This window comes from Bufo bufo, chromosome 4, assembly GCF_905171765.1.
Source record: "Bufo bufo chromosome 4, aBufBuf1.1, whole genome shotgun sequence".
Classification (NCBI taxonomy): domain Eukaryota; kingdom Metazoa; phylum Chordata; class Amphibia; order Anura; family Bufonidae; genus Bufo; species Bufo bufo.
The window spans coordinates 300971839-300992777 of record NC_053392.1 but is presented as its reverse complement, the minus strand read 5'-3'; the positions used below and the strand labels follow the sequence as shown (position 1 = coordinate 300992777).

The 20939-nt window shown below is 43.6% G+C and overlaps 1 protein-coding gene across 1 annotated transcript in view; it reads right to left on the bottom strand.

Annotated features, from left to right (window-relative positions):
- Window positions 1–18982, bottom strand: part of NT5E (5'-nucleotidase ecto) — a 162765-nt gene extending 143783 nt beyond the window's left edge. Inside the window, exon 1 of the mRNA XM_040428723.1 lies at window positions 18617–18982. Coding sequence (XP_040284657.1) covers window positions 18617–18937 — 321 coding nt within the window. The 5' untranslated portion in view covers window positions 18938–18982. The remainder of the gene's footprint in view (window positions 1–18616) is intronic.
- Between the last annotated feature and the right edge of the window lie 1957 nt (window positions 18983–20939).

Sequence of the window (20939 nt, the reverse complement as noted above, 5' to 3'; positions counted from 1 at the left end):
AAGTCAGTTTTAGCCAAGTCAGATTTATGATCGGCCCTTTAAGACTGTAATAAATGTGGTTTGACGGTAGCAGTTTATCCGTCAGTTAGCAGCTTTACAAAAGTCGCACGTCTTTACGGAAAAGTCACATGTTCTATTAAAAAGTCGCATAAGATAAGCATGGTCCTCACTGGAGTGAAATTGCGCATTTTTTTGCGACTTTTTAAATAGTCGCAATAGTAAATCTGTCTAGATATTCATTTACATAAGAAAACACGCCCACTTTCAGAAAACTGGCGAGCATAGTGCAGAGCCAATAAAAGTCGCAAATTTTTGCGCAGTTTAAGGGATTGAGCAAAAACTTGCGACTTTTTCACTCCATTATTCTGACTTGAGCTAATGATAAATCTGGCCCTTAGTGTTGTGTGTTTCTTCCAAACAACTCAACTTCCATTTCATCTGTCCACAGAATATTTTGCCAGTACTGCTGTGGAACATCCACGTGCTCTTGTGCAAACTGTAAACATGCAGCAATGTTTTTTTTGGACAGCAGTGGCTTCCTCTGTGGTATCCTCCCATGAAATCCATTCTTGTTTAGTGTTTTACGTATCGTAGATTTGCTAACAGGGATGTTAGCATATGCCAGAGACTTTTGTAAGTCTTTAGCTGACACTCTAGGATTCTTCTTCACCCCATTGAGCAGTCTGCGCTGTGCTCTTGTAGTCATCTTTACAGGACGGCCACTCCTAGGGAGAGTAGCAGCAGTGCTGAACTTTCTCCATTTATAGACAATTTGTCTTACCATGGACTGATGAACAGCAAGGCTTTTGGAGATACTTTTATAACCCTTTCCAGCTTTATGCAAGTCAACAATTCTTAATCGTAGGTCTTCTGAGAGCTCTTTTGTGTGAAGCATCATTCACATCAGGCAATGCTTCTTGTGAAAAGCAAACCCAGAACTGGTGTGTGTTTTTTATAGGGCAGGGCAGCTATAACCAACACCTCCAATCTCATCTCACTGGCTGACACCTCACTCTAATTAGCTCTTGGAGATGTCATTAGTCTAGGGGTTCACATACTTTTTCCACCTGCACTGTGAATGTTTACATGGTGTGTTCAATAAAAACATGGTAACATTTAATTCTTTGTGTGTTATTAGTTTAAGCAGACTGTGATTGTCTATTGTTGTGACTTAGATGAAGATCAGATCACATTTTATGACCAATTTGTGCAGAAATACATATCATTCCAAAGGGTTCACATACTTTTTCTTGCAACTGTATATGGATTCGGTAGACTCAATAAGGAGTCAATAGGCTACAATTTTATAAATGGATAGACAATGGGATCAAGCAGTGAATTGGGTACCTCCCTTAAGGGAAGGGGTGTGGGGGAGACGAGGGTGCCGAAATGCAACAGGCAAACGTATGTGACAGTGGAATTACATGGCTTATACGTAGCAACTGAAATACAGCTGCTCATTAAGTCCTAACGGAGCCACAGTTTTTAGATAGTAAATCCAGCGAGCTTCCCTTTGCAACATGCTTCTGTCCCAATCGCCTCCCCTCCCCACGAGATCTACAATTGATAAAATCACGGATGGTATACCTCTTCCCAGTCACATTACTCTGGAACGTCTTAACAGTTTGGATATACTTGCAGGTGATGCACCCACTAAATCTGTAGCATCCTTGAATGTTACTACGGAGCCATGTACTACCGGACATGAGCACGGGAGTAAACTGGCTATACACAAGTCTGTCCTGCAGGCTCCTGCCTCGCCTATATGTGATATGTGGGTGATCACCTACAACTTCCTTAAGATCAGGATCCATCGTGAGGATCCGCCAGTATTTTCCCCACAATATCACGAATCGGCTTGGAAGCTTCGTCATAGGTCGTTATGAGACAAATAGTTTGATTAGTTTGTGCACATTTAGGTTTTGGTGTAAGCAGAGAAGTTCGATCAGCCTGCAAAGCTGACCTAAAGGCCGTTCTGAGGACCTTATCAGGGTAACCTCTCTGTCGAAACCTTTGCCGTCGGTCTGCAGCCTGAAAAAGGAATTCTTTTTTGGAGAAACAATTCCTTCTGAGGCGCAGATACTGCCATTTAGGGATACCTCTTCTCAGTGGGAGCGGATGTCCACTCTCCCACCTCAGAAGGGAATTGGTAGACTTTGGTTTCCTATATACAGTAGTGTCCAGTTCACCCTTCTCCTTTTTAGTGATAAAGACCTTCAGAAAGGGTAGAGATATGGAGTCAGACTCAAAAGTGAAACGTAGCCCTATCTGGTTGAGATTGAGCCCCTTAACAAATGTTTCAAAGGTGTTCTTGGTCCCATGCGAGATGATGAAGATATCATCAATGTACCGCGCCCACAGCCCAATCGAATCCAGAGGTCCCATGCAGTCATCACCAAAAACATGTGTAGCCTCCCACCAGCCCAGGAACAGATTTGCATACGATGGGGCACAGGGGATTTGTACACCAAGCCCTTGGTATATTTCTCCTGATGAGTATTATATGAAACGTGGCACGTCGGGAACTTTCCTATAGGGTCTTTCAGGGATTCCGCCCGGACTAGGGACAGGCATCCGGACGGGGTCGCCCATTTTGGGGCGGATGCTCTGTGTAGATAGGTAGGGTCAAATTAGCCCCCTTCCCGCTATATAGGGGTGTCTAGGGACAGCTGTCCCCGACTGCTACCTACGCACAGCATCCTCTATAATATTTTGGAAGTACGACTACTATTGCTCTTATAGTCCCCAAGTGACTGCAAACTAGATTATAAGGCATTTTGAGGGATATTGCATCTAATAGGGTCAGACATCCAGATAGTGTTGCCCTGTTTGGGGCATTTCTTTGTTCAGTAAGGCAGGGCTTTCACAGTTTCCCTCCCCCGGCTTTCGTTTTTCAGGGTTTATTTTAGGGATAGATACTTGCCATAGCTGCCTCGCACAGAGTGACTTACAATCAATTGCCATTCACCCCTCGGGCTGTACAGTTACCGGATGGTCCTCAAGCGCATCAATTAGTAAGACTGTTCCTTTGTTTTTGACTTGCTTATTATCTTACCTGTTCTTGATTGGAACCTCTGGTACTATTTTGTCCCCCCTGGGACTTTAGTGTTTTAGTTGTTTGTCCTTTTAATAGCTGGTACTCCCAGACTTTTTAACGATCACAATAAAAGTTATATCGTAGTTTAAACTTCCTTTATCTGCCCTAGCTGGTGTTCCTTAATATATTCAGTTAGACTGTTGTAAGTATTTTCCCCATCTTGAATTTTTTGTTTGGTGTTATTCTTGTGTCTAAATCCACCTTAACACTATAGGTGTTCCTGTATATTAACCTATATCCGCAATCTGTTGCTAATTTTAATTATCATTATTTAACGGGCCCTAGTGCTGGCTATTTGAAAATATTTTTCTTTTTGATATAGCAATAACAGTTAAGCTTTAGCTTTTGAGATAATTTCACTGTGAATAAAAAATATATATCTGAGTGGTCAGATATCAAAGTCAGAGTCAGATGTCAGAGTCAGTTAACAAGGGAAGTATTTTGCCTCAAACTGACATTATTCTGACATTCGACTATGGTATCATCCTATTCCAATTCCTAGTTTGTATAATAGTTGTAATTGTATAAGTAACCATCTTTTAGAGCAGTAATGCAGCACCCATAGAATTCAATGAGTCCCTGCTGTACGGTCATATTACAGGGTCGTTCTGCACAGGAAATGTTGCTTCTAAGGGAGAACATCTACGTTATATGGTGCATTAAAGTGACACCATATGTCCAGAACACACAGGGGGTCATTTATCAAACTGGTGTAAAGTAAAACTGGCTAAGTTGCCCATAGCAACCAATCATATTACTCCTTTCATTTTCCAAAGTAGCTTTCCAAAATGAAAGTTGGAATCTGATTGGTTTTATAAATGACCCTCAAAGTGCCTATGGCTTCATTAAGCAGAGCTACAGGACCTTTATTTGACACCATACAGGCTGTGTGTACACTGACAGTTTGTTTTACTTTTTAAATTGGAAACCTAACTTACTTATAACATGTGTTCATGATCTAGAAAATGGACTACAGCCCATCCTAAAAGGATAGTCCCAGAAAACTCTTTAATGACATGTAAAAAAAGAAATTTACCAAAAAATAGGATGTGTGGAGCTCAGTAGCTTGACCTCAAATTCCACTAATGTACTTATTCCATTGCACTTTGCAGTGGGGATGTGAACATGGTGCACATTTTGTCTTAATTAAAATGCATGGGAGTTTCAGAAACCTCTCCCTTGTGTTTGTGATCAGTTTTGGTTCCAGCAGCTGTCACAATAGTAATCTACCTCAGTTAGTTATTGGTTGAAAGGGCAGTCAACACCATTTCTTTTGGGTTGAATCTGAGACCAGGAAGTGGAGAGAAGCAGACACTGAAGCAGCTGAACAGCAGAGATAGGATCAGGGGGGTGAGTAATGTTTGTTGTTTTAACTATTTAAAAAAAAAAAAAATATTGGAGACTTCTGCCCCAATGTTTGATTGTGTCTTAGATTAAATGTCTCAATGCCTTGGACTGTAGACCTCCTGTTCTCATCAATGGTCTCGGATCTCTTGGACCTTTTGTCCATTGATACAATATATCTCCAGAAATGGCAGATCCTTTTTATTAGGCCTTTTGCACACAAACATTGTGTGCCCGTGGCCATATTGCAGCCCGCATACGGTGGGTACGCAATACACGGGCACCGTGCACACTCTGCATCACGGAGATGCGGAACGGAAGCACGGATAGGAGCCCCACAGAAGCCCTACGGAGTGCTTCCGTGGTGTTTCTGTCCGTGCCTCCGCATCGCAAAAAAAAATAGAACTTTCTATTTTTTTTTGTGGTGCAGGCGGATCACGTACTCATTGAAGTCGAATGAATCTTGATCCATCCCAGCCGCCGCACGGACGTTGCCCGTGCATTGGGGACCGCAAATTGCAGTCCCCAATGCACAGAACGGATGCACAACGTTCGTGTGCAAGAGGCCTAATGGAGTTATGAGTTCAATAATACAAGTGGCATCATGAAGAGACTCCCTAATGAATAAAGCTTCTAATCGAAAGGCAATTCTCCTGCGTATGGCCAGCTCAATGAATTTATTGTAAATAGGTGCAGCATTCATCAAGAAATAAATGTAATATTAATGAAATGGAATATTTTAAAAAATTAAACGCAAAAAGGAACAGGAAGATTTGGGCTTCTTTTACAGTGAATCCTGACAACTCCTTTACATAGGTCTATAGGGAATATGCTATACCTGAGATTTATACCAGACAAGATGACCATAGACAAAGACACATTCAGTTCTGATTCTCTCTTTAACATGCATGTCTGGCAGCCACTTATCCCCCATGACCTGTTACCATAGCATGTAAATCTTATAGAATCCTGAGAGAGACAAAGCAGACTAAAGAAATTGATTTCCCATGCCAAAATCCTTCAGGAGAAAAGTTGACAGGTTCAAAAGACAGACTGTACGCAGATGCCAAAACTTTGCAAGAATTAGGCTACGTTCACATCTGCATATCTTTCCCATTTTGCTCTTCCCTTCTAGCAGCAATAAAAAAAAAAAACGTATCTACGCTGCAGCCGTGATATGTAAGCGGTGCCTGATAGACCTTATTTTGGTCTTTGGCGCAATTAGAGTTAAAGAAAATATCACCATTTTTTAAATAATTAAATTATGTTTTTTTAGATCATGTATTTTTTTCTTCATAGGGCCCCATACACATTAGAGTAATGTTGGCTGTACCTGCTGCTCTTGGCGGGTATGCCCAATAGTTTAATGTTTATGGGGAGCTCCCAATCCTTTTGTTCCCCTGGGAGATAAGCCACTGCCAGAAGTCTCTGGCAGCAAGTTTTTCCTCTCCCCCATTAAATACACATACATGTTCAGCCAAGCCGATGTGTATGGGGGAGCTGTGAGGGAGAAATGAGAGACAGATTATCATTCGGCCAACAGCTATTGAATCCGTCCTAACACTTTGGTCATGTCTGCAAACTTAGCAAAACGTGCTACTGCCTCAGGTGCTCATTCATGGATGAAAGATCTTTGCACCTGTTTTGGGAGTTCCCCTCTGTGTAGAACCTGTTGGATATTGCATTCCCCCAGCATTTCAGTCTGCCTCTCATCTCACTGTGTGTACCATCTAAAATACTATCGGTTTGCTGCCCATAGTGTCCAAGGACACCACAGCTTTCATTTTTGCCCATATAGAACAGTCACAACACAGCTTTCATTTTACTACAACATACCTCCTAACCGTTCCGTATCCGCTGAGACAGTTCTAGATTTTGGCGGCTGTCCCTTGATCCCAGGACAGCTGAGGTATGTCCCAATTTCAACTGTTTCGGTGTCCTTATGTTGCAGAGACAGTTGAATGCAATAGTGAAACAGGGAGCCATCAGGGGGTATCATGGGAGTATAACTAATGTATGGGGGCACTATGGTGGCAAATTCTGTGTGGCGGCACTTTGGGGGCATGATTACTGTGTAGGGGAAACCATGGGGGCATGACTGTGTGGGGGCACAATGGGGCATGATGACTGTGGGGGCGCTATGAGGGCATAAATACTGTGGGGGCACTATGAGGGCATAAATATTGTGTAGGGGCTCTATGGGGGTATAAATACTGTGTCGGGACACTAAGACGGCCCAGCTGCTATTGTTCCTCTTTGGCTTTTTCAAAAGTTGAGGTATGCTACAGCGCTTCTTACCTTACTGTAGACCTATGTTTACCATCCTGTGGCTCTCCAACAGTTGCAAAAGTACAGCTCTCATCATGCCCCGGCAGCCTGTAGCCATCAGGTTATGATGGGAGTTGTAGTTCTGCAACAACTAGAGAGCTCCAGGTTGGTAAACATAGGTCTACAGTGTTGTAAGTAGAGATGAGCGAAGTAAAATTCGATTAGGCTGCTTCACTTTCACAAAAAAAATCCACTTCGTGATGAAATAATTTGTCATGAAGCGCATTTCTTTGTAAGAAGTGGGTGCAATGACGTTGCCGGGCCGGCCATTGCCATCTTGCTTGAAGGTCTGGGGCGAAATCTCGCATAGGTCAAGATGACTTCATCACGCCAGCCGGCATGGTGACGTCATACGTCACCGTGCACGGAATTTCGTCCGAGATGGTGGTGGGCGGCCTTCCCGAGCAAATGGATGAGGTAAGTATTTTTGTTTTTGTCTTTTTTTGCACAATTTCTGGTTAAATTAATTTTGCCTTTGCGGCGTATCGAATTTATCCTGAAATTCGGATTGAATTTCAGGATGCTGTGATTGGTTGCTATGGGCAAAAATGAAAACTGTGCTGTGATTGGTTGCTATGGGATGAGAGGCAGAGTGAGAAGCAGGGCCTCAGCAGTGTACGCTGCATCAAAAACCCATTACTTTATTAGAACCTTTCAGAATCCTGTCTGGTGGACTTTACAACTCCCCAGTATTTTAAGTTATATCATGAAGAGCATATGTACAGTGGTGTAACAAGATATAAATGGGCCCCCCAGCAAATTTTTGAATGGGCTCTCCCCCCCCAGCGGCTTCTTTGCAACCCCCAACTCCCGTGCAACCCCCACTCCTGTGTCTAGTAAAGATCACTCTCTCAGATGAGGCCCAGCTAGCAAAATACTGGCCCTGACAATAAAATCTTTTAGTCCTCCTCCTGGATGGGCCTCTTCTGAGTTGGGGCACCAAAGGGAGGGAGTGGACGACCTGCACGATCCCCTGAAGACGCTGGGTGTCCAGCGAAACATGTCGGGAGGCAGGGTCTCTATGTGTGTGTGATTTTAGTAACAGTGGTTAGCAGTGAGGGAACTTCTCAAGAGGAGTAAATTTATAGCTAGCACAGCGAGACAGCAAGTGTAGAAACACAGGCAAATAGCTGGAGCACGAAGATTGAAGCTGGGAGAGACTAGCAAATGTGCTGCTGTAAGAGATAATAAAGAGCAGCAAACTTCTAATCTAGGAGATGATCTGTGACCACTGGAGATTTTTAATGTGTTCCAGTATTTTCTGTTAAAGAAGTTTTAATAAAGACACCAATAAAAGTGAAGTTTTATATTTAATAGCACATGAAAAAAGACGTAAATAGGTCCTAAGGACCTACAATGATGTCACCATGCAGGAGAGGATGGCAGTGAAGAGGAGAAGACCTGGGGGAAGAAGCTGTGGTGATGTCTGCTACATAAGGAGAGGTAAGTGAAGGGAGAGGCAGAGCAATGCTGGGAGTTGTGTTTTTTTTTTAACTGGGACTGTATGTTAGGGCTGAAGGGAGGGATGTTATTTACATGGGATTGTATGTTGATGGTGGCTATAGGAGGGAGTGATGTTATTTACATGGGACTGTATGTTGATGGCGGCTGTGGGAGGGGTGATGTTATTTACATGGGACTGAATGTTGGAGGGGGCTGGGGCAGGGTGATGTTATTTACATGGGACTATATGTTGGAGGTGGCTGTGGGAGGGAGTGATGTTATTTACACGGGACTGTATGTCAGAGTGGGCTGTGGGAGTGAGTGATGTTATTTACATGGGACTGCATGTTGATAGCGACTGTGGGAGAGAGTGATGTTATTTACATGGGACTGAATGTTAACGGGGCAATTTTATTTATATGGGACTGTATGTTGAAGGTGGCTGGTGGGGGGAATGATGTTATTTACATGGGACTGAATGTTGAGGGTGTGATGTTTACATGGGATTGCATGTTGGATACGGCTAGGGAGGGGGTGATATTATTTACTTGGGACTGTATGTTAAAGGCGACAGGGGAGGAGGTGATGTTATTTAAATGGTACTGTATATTGGAGGGGGCTGGAGAGATGATGTGATGTTATTTACATGGGACTCTATGGCAGGGAAATAGTGTTATTTACATGGGAATGTATGTAGGAGTATCTGAAGGGAGGGGAGTGATGTTATTTATATAGGACTGTATTTTGGAGGGGGCAGGAAAGATGGTGTGATCTTATTTACATGGGGCTGTATGGTGGAGGGAGGAATATAACTAAAGGGGGCACTGCAAATCCAGGGGACATTATAGGCATTTTTATTACTACTGAGGGCTCTATTAAAGGGACTTATAGATCCGCCTTATTTCTACTAAGACCACTATGGGGGCCTTATTACTACTGAGGGGTATGTAGAAAGCTTTATTACCACTGGGGGAACAATAGGTAGCCTTATTTGTACTCTGGGCTCTGTGAGGGTATTATTAATACTGGAGGGCTCTTCTAATAATGGGGGCACTCTTGGGGAGCATTATCACGGTTGGGGGCACTGTAAGGGGCAGTATTACTAATGGGGGCATTCTGGAAGGGAATTACTATTGGTGGGACTATGAGGAGCACTATTACTATGGGGGCACTCATTTTTCTTCAGGATAGTATTTGGGGTATTGAGTAGCACAGTGAGCAGCAGGATGACACAGTTGGGACTCCAGGTTGGGAGATGATGAAAGAAATGTGAGGAAGCTAAGATGTTTCTGTGACACACTCTGCAGAAACGAGGCAGCTGAAAGATGTTGTATGGACCAAATCGAGAAGATGATGACAGAGAAGATCTACATTGGAGGAGACATCTCCTGGGAGGCGATTTAGAGAACTGGGCAATATTCATTGGGGCTTGGGCCCCGGATCTTTTGAGACCCTAGCAATGCCCCTGCGTATGTACCATGTTTCAATTAAATTAGCAATGCACATAGGAGCCTTTGAAGGACAAACATACCAAAAAACTTTCACTTTATATATAGATAATGGTGGATGTCAGGTTTCCTTCACTGAGCCTGGCATTTTCTGCATGCTCCTGTATTTTGTCTTCCTTTATTAATCCAATATCCAATATAGGCCCCTAATGGAGCCTTCGACACTGACAAAAATTGTGTGTCAGAAACACCTCAGTGATGCTCAGGGACAGAAGGTTTAGGCCCCTTGCAGACGAGCGTGTCCGGATTAGGTCCGGATGCGTTGCGTCTGCGATCAGGTAAAATCGTGCGAGTGCTCACGCAATTTCAGTCAGTTTTGACTGCGATTGCGTTGCTCAAATTTTTTCCGCGTGAGTGCAATGCTTACTAAAATGTGGCAAGAGGGGTTAAAAAAATAAATAAATTAACTCACCTCATCCACTTGTTCGTGCAGCCGGCATCTTCTACTTTCTTCTTCTTTCAGGACCTGCCAAAGGACCTTTGATGACGTAATCGCGCTCAGCACGTGGTGAGCGGGGTGACGTCAGCGCAGGTCCTGCTGAATGAAGATAGAATGACATAATCCATCACATGGTCTATCACCATGGTGATGGACCATGTGATGCGCGCAGTGACGCCATCAAAGGTCCTTTAATAATAATAATAATAATAATAATAATAAAATGTATTTATATAGCGCCACAGTATTCCGCAGCTCTTTACAAGTTCATAGGGTTCATATACAAAACAAAAATAACTGGATAATATGCAACTGAAACACTAGGAGTCAGGGCCCTGCTCGCAAGAGCTTACAATCTATGAGAATTGGGGGTGACACATAAGGTAGTTGATTGTGATAAGTAGGATTGAAGCCATTATTGAAGGAATGGTGCCGGCCGATCTGCTTCGGGTTTGGGACTACTAGAGGATCGAGTTTAGGCCAGAGAAGTTGGTGGGGGGAGGTTTAGTCGGGGAATAGTCAGTTTAGGTAGCTTGATAAGCCTGCCTGAAAAGGTGTTTTTAAGGCACGTTGGAAGGTGGAGAAGTTGTGGATTGACCTAGTATTCTGGGACAGAGTTTACCAGAGAGTAGGTGCAACTCGAGAAAAGTCTTGAAGACGGGAGTGAGAGGTACGAATTATGGAGGTTATTAATCTTAGGTCGCTAACAGAACGGAGAGCACGAGTAGGGTGGTAGATGGAAATGAGGGAGGAGATATATGGAGGTGCAGCACTGTGGAGAGCTTTGTGGGTGAGGGTGAGAAGTTTGAACTGTATTCTGTGGTGGATGGGCAACCAGTGAAGTGACTGGCACAGGCTAGTCTTTTAGCCAGGTCCTGAAGAAAGAAGAGGAGATCCGCTATGCAACCAAGTGGATGGGGTGAGTTAAATTTGTTTATTATTTTTAACCTCTCAATAGACATTTTACTAAACAATCTGTATTAAGAATGCTATTATTTTCCCTTATAACCATTGTGGGGATCAGCTCAATAGTAGTAGGCACAGCAGTCAGAGACAGTGACACAATGGCACAGTTCACACAGGGGTTTGCCTGTTTTCTTTATTCTCGTCCACAAACAAAATATAAGGCCCTTACATTCAGGCAAAGATACAAAATAAATTCCTGCTCGGCTGAGCACTAACTAAACATAAAATCACCCTTTCTATACGGGCGGCCTACTACCAGCCACACGACACAATTCAAAATAAACTCAGTGTCCTTTTTGTTGTTTGCACAGACTTCAGCAGCAATGGTGAAAGCCAGTCAGTTCAACCTGCCCCCACCCAGACATGCTCATAGTGCAAGCCTTTATAGCCCAGAAATGAGCTGAGCTCCATCACCTGGCTGAGAGCTCTATATGAAACCTGTTCTGGACAGGAAGGGAATGAGGAGCCCCGCTACCAACCTGCATCCTCATTCCATTGAAATCCAGGCCCGACAACACAATTTACCAAAGTCCTCAGCAAACTATGCTTTGCTAAAGCAGACCATCTTTTCCTGGATTTCTGATATCTCACCCAGGTTTCCTAGTTGAGATATCCACCTCCTGTAGCATAGTACATGGTATACGAAAGAAACCTAGGGGAAATATAACGATTCTCTACTACTTTTCCAGTCACTCTCTCACACCATGTTATAAGGGAAAATAATGAAATCTACAGAACACCTAACCCAAACCCGAACTTCTGTGAAGAAGTCCAGGTTCGGGTCTGGGTACCAAACATGCCGATTTTTCTCCCGCGCGTGCAAAACGCATTAAAGCGCTTTGCACTCGTGGGGAAAAATCGCGCATTTTCCGGCGACGCACCCGCATCCTATCCGGCCCTCACACGTGACGCTCGTGTGAAAGAGGCCTTACTGTTTCAACCCCAATCTAGGCTGATGAGTTCGTGACATAGGACTGCAGGCTTGTTTGGGCATGTGGACTTCACTAAAGCTCATGCAATGGTGACAATACTGATGTCAACTCTTATCTTTCATGGTTTTTATTTCCTCAATTCATTTAACAGTCTTTAGGTATCTGCAAGGACTACAGGAGGCAGTTTGCTAAGACCAGCATTTCATACATCGGTCTTAAATAAAAGTAAGCTACAGTAAAATGTACCAAACTTACACACCCTAGCACACCCTTCTTAATTAGGCCACTTTCACATAGTCAGCATTTAGGCTCCTTTCACAAGGGCGAGTTTTCCACGCGGGTGCAATGAGTGAGGTGAACGCATTGCACCCGCACTGAATCCGGACCCATTCATTTCTATGAGGCTGTGCACATGAGCGGTGATTTTCATGCATTACTTGTGCGTTGTGTGAAAATCGCAGCATGTTCTATATTGTGCGTTTTTCACGCAACGCAGGCCCCATAGAAATGAATGGGGCTGCGTGAAAATCGCAAGCATGCACAAGCAAGTGCGGATGTGGTGCGATTTTCACGCACGGTTGCTAGGAGATGATCAGGACCCGATCATTATTATTTTCCCTTATAACATGGTTATAAGGGAAAATATTAGCATTCTTAATACAGTAAAATAGGGATGGAGGGGTTAAACTAATTTAACTTACCTCATCCACTTGTTCGCGCAGCCCAACTTCTCTTCTGTCTTCTTCTTTGATGAACTGGAGGAAAAGGATCTTTGGTGACGTCACTGCGCTCATCACATGGTCCATCACATGATCCATCACAATGGTGATGGACAATGTGATGAGCGCAGTGACGTCACCAAAGGTACTTTTCCTCCCAGGTCATCAAAGAAGAAGACGAACCGGGCAGCACGAACAACTGGATGAGGTGAGTTACATTTTAATTTTTTTATTTTTTATTTTTTTTATTTTCTAACCCCTCCATCCCTATTTTACTAAGCATTCTGTATTAAGAATGCTATTATTTTCCCTTATAACCATGTTATAAGGGAAAATAATAAAATCTACAGAACACCTAACCCAAACCTGAACTTCTGTGAACAAGTCCGGCTTCGGGTCTGGGTACCAAACATGCAGATTTTTTTCACGCGCGTGCAAAACGCATTAAAACGCTTTGCACTTGCTGGGAAAAATCGCGCATTTTCCTTCAACGTACCAGCGTCTTTTCCCGTACGTCACCCGCAATGCCCCTGTGAACCCAGCCTTAGGCCTCTTTCACACGGCCGTTTTTTTTTTCCGTTTTGCGGGCCGTTTTTTGCGGTCTGTATACGGTCCGTATACGGAACCATTCATTTCAATGGTTCCGCAAAAAAAACGGAATGTGTTCCGTATGCATTCCGTTTCCATATTTCCGTTTTTCCGTTCCGTTTAAAGATAGAACATGTCCTATATTTGGCCGCAAATCACGTTCCGTTGCTCCATTAAAGTCTATGGGTCCGCAAAAAACGGAATGCATACGGAAATGCATCCGTATGTCTTCCGTATACGTTCCGTTTTTTGCGGAACCATCTATTGAAAATGTTATGCCCAGCCCAATTTTTTCTATGAAATTACTGTACACTGTATATGCCATACGGAAAAACGGAACGGAAAAACGGAACGGAAACGGAAACACGACGGAAACAAAAAACGGAACAACGGATCCGTTTAAAACGGACCGCAAAACACTGAAAAAGACATACTGTCGTGTGAAAGAGGCCTTAATCAGTGATTTCCATCAGTGATTTTGAGCCAAAAGTGGAGCCTATAGTGAGAAGTATAATTGAAAGAACTGCACCCAATTCTGGTTTTTGTTCACAATCACTGATGGACGTCACTAATTAAACATTGACCAAACGCTAATTGTGTGAAAGCAAAAACGCATTGCGTGAGTTGAACGCAATGCACCCGCACTAAATCCTGACCCATTTATTTCTATGGGGCTGTGCACACGAGCGGTGATTTTCACGCATCACTTGTGCGTTGCGTGAAAATCACAGCATGCTCCTCTTTGTGCGTTTTTCACATAACGCAGGCCCCATAGAAATGAATGGGGTTGCGTGAAAATCGCAAGCATCCGCAAGCAAGTGTGGATGCGGTGCGATTTTCACGCACGGTTGCTAGGTGACGATCGGGATGGGGACCCGATCATTATTATTTTCCCTTATAACATGGTTATAAGGGAAAATAATATCATTCTGAATACAGAATGAATAGTACAATAGGGCTGGAGGGGTTAAAAAAATAAATAAATAATTAAACTCACCTTAATCCACTTGCTCGCGCAGCCGGCATCTCTTCTGTCTTCTTTTTTGCTGTGTGCAGGAAAAGGACCTGTGGTGATGTCACTCCGGTCATCACATGTTCCGTCACATGATCTTTTACCATGGTGATGGATCATGTGATGGACCATGTGATGACCGGAGTGATGTCACCACAGGTCCTTTTCCTGCACACAGCAAAAAAGAAGACAGAAGAGATGCCGGCTGCGCGAGCAAGTGGATTAAGGTGAGTTTAATTATTATTATTTTTTTTTTAACCCCTCCAGCCCTATTGTACTATGCATTTTGTATTCAGAATGCTATTATTTTCCCTTATAACCATGTTATAAGGGAAAATAATACAATTTACAGAACACCGATCCCAAGCCCGAACTTCTGTGAAGAAGTTTGGGTTTGGGTACTAAACATGCGTGATTTTTCTCAAGCGAGTGCAAAACGCATTACAATGTTTTGCACTCGCGCGGAAAAATCGTGCATGTTACCGCAACGCACCCGCACCTTTTCCCACAACGCCCGTGTGAAAGAGGCCTTACTGTTCTGGAATGTATTGGATAACACTGGCAGCATTATGTCAGTGTCATCTAATACATTCCAGAACTGTAAGGATTACATTGCATCATAAATCAATATAATGCTATGTGAATCCCATCAGTGCTGGGAGTTCAGGCCGCGTGCTGCGATGCGGACTCGCTGCGGGAGGAACGCTCATCTGCAAGGGGCCTAAGGGTAAAGGAATGTGAAATATGGGATTTACAAGGAGTGATGAGTGAAATTCTGATAAAATTCTGATTTTCCTTGGAATTTTCCTTGGAGTCCGATACATGGGACTCACTCGTGTGAAGGGACATACCTCCAACTGGTAACACACAGTTTTCAATTTATTCATACATTTCTGGGAGGAATAACAGAGGAAGGGTACAATGCAGAGTTCTAAGAAAAAAATTATGCATTTTTAATTTTTTTAAGATGAGCATAAATAGGTACTATAATAGACATGTCTGACTGGTCCCTTTTACAGATACGCGAGTGAAGGGGAGACGGCATTGGATGTTCCCACTTATGGGCAATCAGTTTTGAAAAAAAATTCTGTACATTTGCCAGCTCAGTTATTCTTAAGATGCCTCCTGTGTGAAAAATTCTATCATGTCCCTTTAAATATGACGAGCCTAGTTACTAGTAACATGCCTTCCCTTTATTAGCCAGAGGCATGAAATGCCAGTCTTATATGATACACAAGGATGCTTTCATGCAGCACTTTGTACAGTATTCACATACAAAGAAAATATACAGACATACATTCCAGTCAGCCTAAGGCATGAGATGCATACAGATGAGAAGAGGCGAATGACAGCAAAAACATACCCACCCTTGCCTCTAACTAAAACCTAATCTATGGCTCAGTATAGTATGCATGCATTATCTACAGTATACTACCGTACGACTCTGCTCTTTACCAGTATATTGATTCATGAATACAATGGCAGAACTCAGAACAGTAGCAGTAGTGGAGAACTGGGCGGGTGGTCACTTACGGTACGACCACACAGGGTGGTCATGTCACTGTTGTCACACGGCAATGCTGTGTTCAAGTACTGTGCAGCCTTATGAGCCACAGCCAGGTCTAATTAACTAATTATGACTGCACTATTTAGTCGGTCTGTATTGTTCATGACCGAACGGCACCCGCAATACTACGTGACCACTGCCAATATAGACCGGCTAAACAATGCGGTCATAATTACTTTAATTAGAACCCGCCACAGCTGCGCAGTAATCGAAGGCAGCAGGGTCATGTTGCAAGCATGCCAAGTGGTCATACCCTTACTAAGGCCTCATGCAAACAACCGTGTGCCAGCCCTGCCTGTATTGCAGGCCCTTGAACGGGTCCGCAATCCAGAAGATACGGAGCGGAGGGACGGAGTGGCATTTCGTTCTGTGCCTCCGCACTGCAAAAAAATAGAACATGCTCTATTTTGTGGTGGTGCGGACGGATCACGGACCCATTCAAGTTGCACATGCAGCATTTTTCTGCCCTGGGCTATATGACATCCAACATCAGATACAATACATCATATGTATGTGAATGATCCCATAGAAAACTATGGGGTCAGTTCTAGCTTCAGTTTTCCTCTGGAGTTCTCTACACCACGCCTAAGGCAAAGTGATCCGGATCGCTGGGTGTATGTGAAGGGATCCCAACATAAGTCATAGCACTGCTCCTTCATGGGCACACAGCCGTATTATCTTGACCAGGGATGCTCAACTCCCAGCATGCCCTAATAGCTGTAGGCTATCCAGGCATGCTGGGAGTTGTCGTTTTGCAACAGCTGGAGGTCCGCAGGTTGGGCATGCCTGATCTAGACTATATAGAAATCAGTGATGGCTGACCTCCGGCACTCCAGCTGTGGTGAAACTACAACTCCTAGCATACTCCATTCATTTGTATGGAGTCGTGAGAACAGCCAAGCAAGTGTGCATCTTGGGAGTTGTAGTTTTACCACAGCTGGAGTGCCGGAGGTTAGCCATCACAGCTCTAGATGACCATAAGGCTGCTCTCTGTGGTATTACAGGGTTATGGATGCCTTAGAAATTCACTATTCGGAAGCAAAGTAGGGAACAGGCAAGGCATGCTGCCTCCATGCATGAGGTCCCCACACGGCTGTACTACAGCAGAAATTCATTTTCGTTTGTACTTTGTAAGATTTACCCATTTTCCTATGTAGAACTACAGAGAAAACATTGGGGGTCATTTACAAAGACGGTCTGTGTTACCCCCCTGCACTGCCAGAGGATTTGTCTAATTTATGATGAGGCGTGTGCCTTGTCATAAAATAGGCGCAGCTCCAGCAGTTCGTGTGCCTGGAGTAAAAGCTTCTCCAGCCCCTGACTGGATTACTTCTCACTCCTCTTTGATGCCTGTTTTCAGGCATAAAGGATAGTAAATTTGCAGGAGCTGAAATCCCAGCCCCAGCCCGGCCGTCACCCCCACTCCCAAGTGGCGAGGAGAGGACAGCCTAGAAAACCCGCGTGCAACAAAATATTCTCTTACAGATGTTTCAAAAGTCGCAAAAAGGAGTCATGCAACTTTTTTATGCCCAAAACCGATGTCAAAATGTTAGCAAATGTAAGCTGTGCTACACGACAAACTCAGCTTTACTACATCTGTATCTTGCAACTCAGGGTCTATGATCTTTGATGAAACAGTCCAGCCATTGTCATTTGTTATCAAGCGCAAATGCCACAGCTTAATGAATGTATGTAGAGACTGAAGTGATATGGGAGGCTGAAGTCCTTCTGTACATCACACTTACTAGTGACGAATACAAAGGAATGCTGTTTCGCTGAAATGAGTAGCACCGTGCATGTGCTCAGTGTGACTTTATACAGATGAAGTAGGCTGAATCTGTCGGTGCAGCAGAGCTGAGTTTGCCATGTGGCTAGCAGCTGACCACAAGAAGCAGTTAAACAAGAAAGTCATCTTTGTACACTGCCTACATGGGGTCCGTTGTGGACTATAGGAAGATTTTATACTACTTGTTACAAATACACATACCTCTACTTGCACATTTGGCTTACGTTACAAGAAATGTTGTGCTATTCTTGTTTATTTAAGCCTGTCTGGAAATGTATACTTTTTGTGACTGCATACAGCAGGAGTACACACCGTCTTAACTCAGATATTGTTCTGTAAGAGGAAATTTGGAAAGCAATGCACTGGCCCCAGGGTCAAACTACAGGTGAAACTCAAAAAATTTGAATATCGAGCAAAAGTCCATTTATTTCAGTAATGCAAATTAAAAGGAATTGCATTAATGAAGCTTAAAATTCAATTTTGTGAAAAGGTTCGATATTCTAGGCTCAAAGTGTCAGACTCTAGTCAGCGAATTAATCCATACCCCCTGAGCAAAGGGGACCTCAAAATTGTGACTTTGGGGTTTCCTAAGCTGTAAGCCATAATCATCCACATTATAACAAATAAAGGCTTGAAATATCTCGCTTTGCATGTAATGAGTCTATCTCATATGTTAGTTTCACCTTTTAATTTGCATTACTGAAATAAATGAACGATATTCAAATTTTTCAAGTTTCACCTGTATGTTCTTTTCTAGAGACATACACGTACACAACTTCATATCTGCTATATGGACACAGCTTTTGCATGCAGTTCCAAAGGTAAAAGTAGTATAAATCCTTAAGCTGCATCCGCTTGGTGATTAGAGATGAACGTCCGTCACTCACCATGGCATCGTACTTTAGGTGGTTCATGAAATATGAAGCCTCCTCTCCTTTATAAACATTGAACCAAATAGTCCCCTGAAACTGGTCGCCTCCATCCAATAGGAGAACATTCTTATGGCTGGCGCGGATCTCCTTAATCTTGGTGAGTCTCCTGGCCACCCCTCCGTAACAGTTTGTAGGGTCGCCACATTTACCAGAGTCCCTGTTGGTCTGCTCTATACGAGCATGGACATCGTTGGTGTGCAGGATAGTAATCTCGAAGGATGCTGAAAGAGTGAAAAGCTCACTGCAGAGCAGCCACAGCACAGGCACAAGCTGCATTACCACAGGCTAGCAAGTGCACGTCTAAAGCCTTCTTCTGCACTGCTCAAGTTGACTAACATAAAATTCATTTCATCTACAGAAGGCGGGCACTCCACAGAGGAGGATCTAGGAGGTGTTCCTTGCAAGCATGAAGTGTCAGAGTGACTGTTATCACACTGTGACATGTTACATCTTACAACTACTCCACCAAAAAGTATTGTCTATCTTTTGTGGTCTGGAACTCAAGTAATGGTGACCATGGACCTGCTGTACCCGCTCTACCTGGGCTTGCTGTACTAAGTGGGCTTGTGAATAAGTGGAGTTTAAAGAACCGGAGTGCTGGTGCTGAGTGTGATTTTGCGGGAGTGATTGCAAATAGCTGCATATAGTTTATAGCAAAGGTCCTTGTGAGTTAAGTGATTGTATTTTAGTACTAACTAGTGTTGAGCGAGCATGCTCGGACGAATACCAGTTCGACTCGAGCATCGCTATGCTCGACACATGGCGGAACTCGGCCGAGTACCGCATGTGCTCGAGCGAAATGCTCGAATCTCCTTCCCACACATTTCGCGACTGCTAAGCAGCTAATAAACGTGCAGGTAAGTACTGCCCTCACTGTAATGCCAGTAGCCATGTTGGCTACTGGCATTACAGTGATTGGCTGGCCGGAACGCGTCATAGAGTGCTATATAACACCTGATGACTCGTGTTCGGCTTATTCTAAGTCAGGGAGAGCTGAGCATAGGAAGGGACAGAGAGTGTAGGCAGTGTGAATATTATTTCTGTACAAAAACGTTTCAGAGACCCAAAAGTCCTTGTAAGGACTATTGTGTGTGACAGCAGCAATATATGTTTCTAGCGCAACTTGCGCTAAATTGCTCAGTGTTTGAGAGAGCAGTGCATAGGAAGGGACAGACAGTGTAGGGAGTGTAATAGGAAGATTTTTATACAAAAAACTTTTCAGAGACCCAAAAGTCCTTTTAACGACTATTGTATTGTATGTGACAGCAGCAATATATATTTTGAGTGCATCCTGCGCAAAATACCGTATAATAGGCTGCTGCGGACAGTTAAATTATCCGCGCCACATCTCCTGTGTAAATTGTGCGCATTTCTAAAATATCAGTGACATCCAGTGCACTTTTTCCGTAGACGATGTCCGCTGCAAACAGTTATTATCCGCGCCACATCTCCTGTTTAAAGTGTGCGCATCCCTAAAATATCAGTGACATCCAGTGCAGATTTTCTGTAGATGGTGTTCCCTGCGGACAGTAAAATTATCTGCGCCACATCTCCTGTTTAAAGTGTGCGCATCCCTAAAATTTGAGTGACATCCAGTACACTTTTTCCGTAGACGGTGTCCCCTGCGGACAGTAAAAATATCTGCGCCACATCTCCTGTTTGAAGTGTGCACATCCCTAAAATATCAGTGACATTCAGTACACTTTTTCAGTAGATGGTGTCTCCTGCGGACAGTAAAATTATCTGCACCACATCTCCTGTTTAAAGTGTGCGCATCCCTAAAATATCAGTGACATTACTCTTAGTGACAGCAGTACACTTTTTCCCTAGACACTGCGAACTGTGACATTACCTGTGGTACCTGTCCTGTATAACGTTTACTCATCACAAATACCTTTGTAAATTTTTTTGCACATACACTTCCAAATTCTACGCTACTGTACATGTCACATACTTTCAAGCATATATCACATTTAAAATTAAGAAGGGGAGCAGTAAGGGACAGGAAAGTGTCCATGATGCTGATGGTGCACACAGAGGCCGTGGCCCTGGGCGCGGAGAAACAGTGCCTGCTGCCAGAGCACAAGAAAAACAATCATTCAAGATACCTAGCTTCATGTCCCAGTTTGCAGGTTGGCGCAGGACACCACTCAGTCTTGAAGTCAGACCAGTGCAACTAGTTAATAGATAATGCTTCTAGTCGGTTAAGCACCACCCTGTCTTCCACCAAGTCCAGTCTCAGTAGCCAGGAGTGTGGTCAACACAATCCTCACCATGA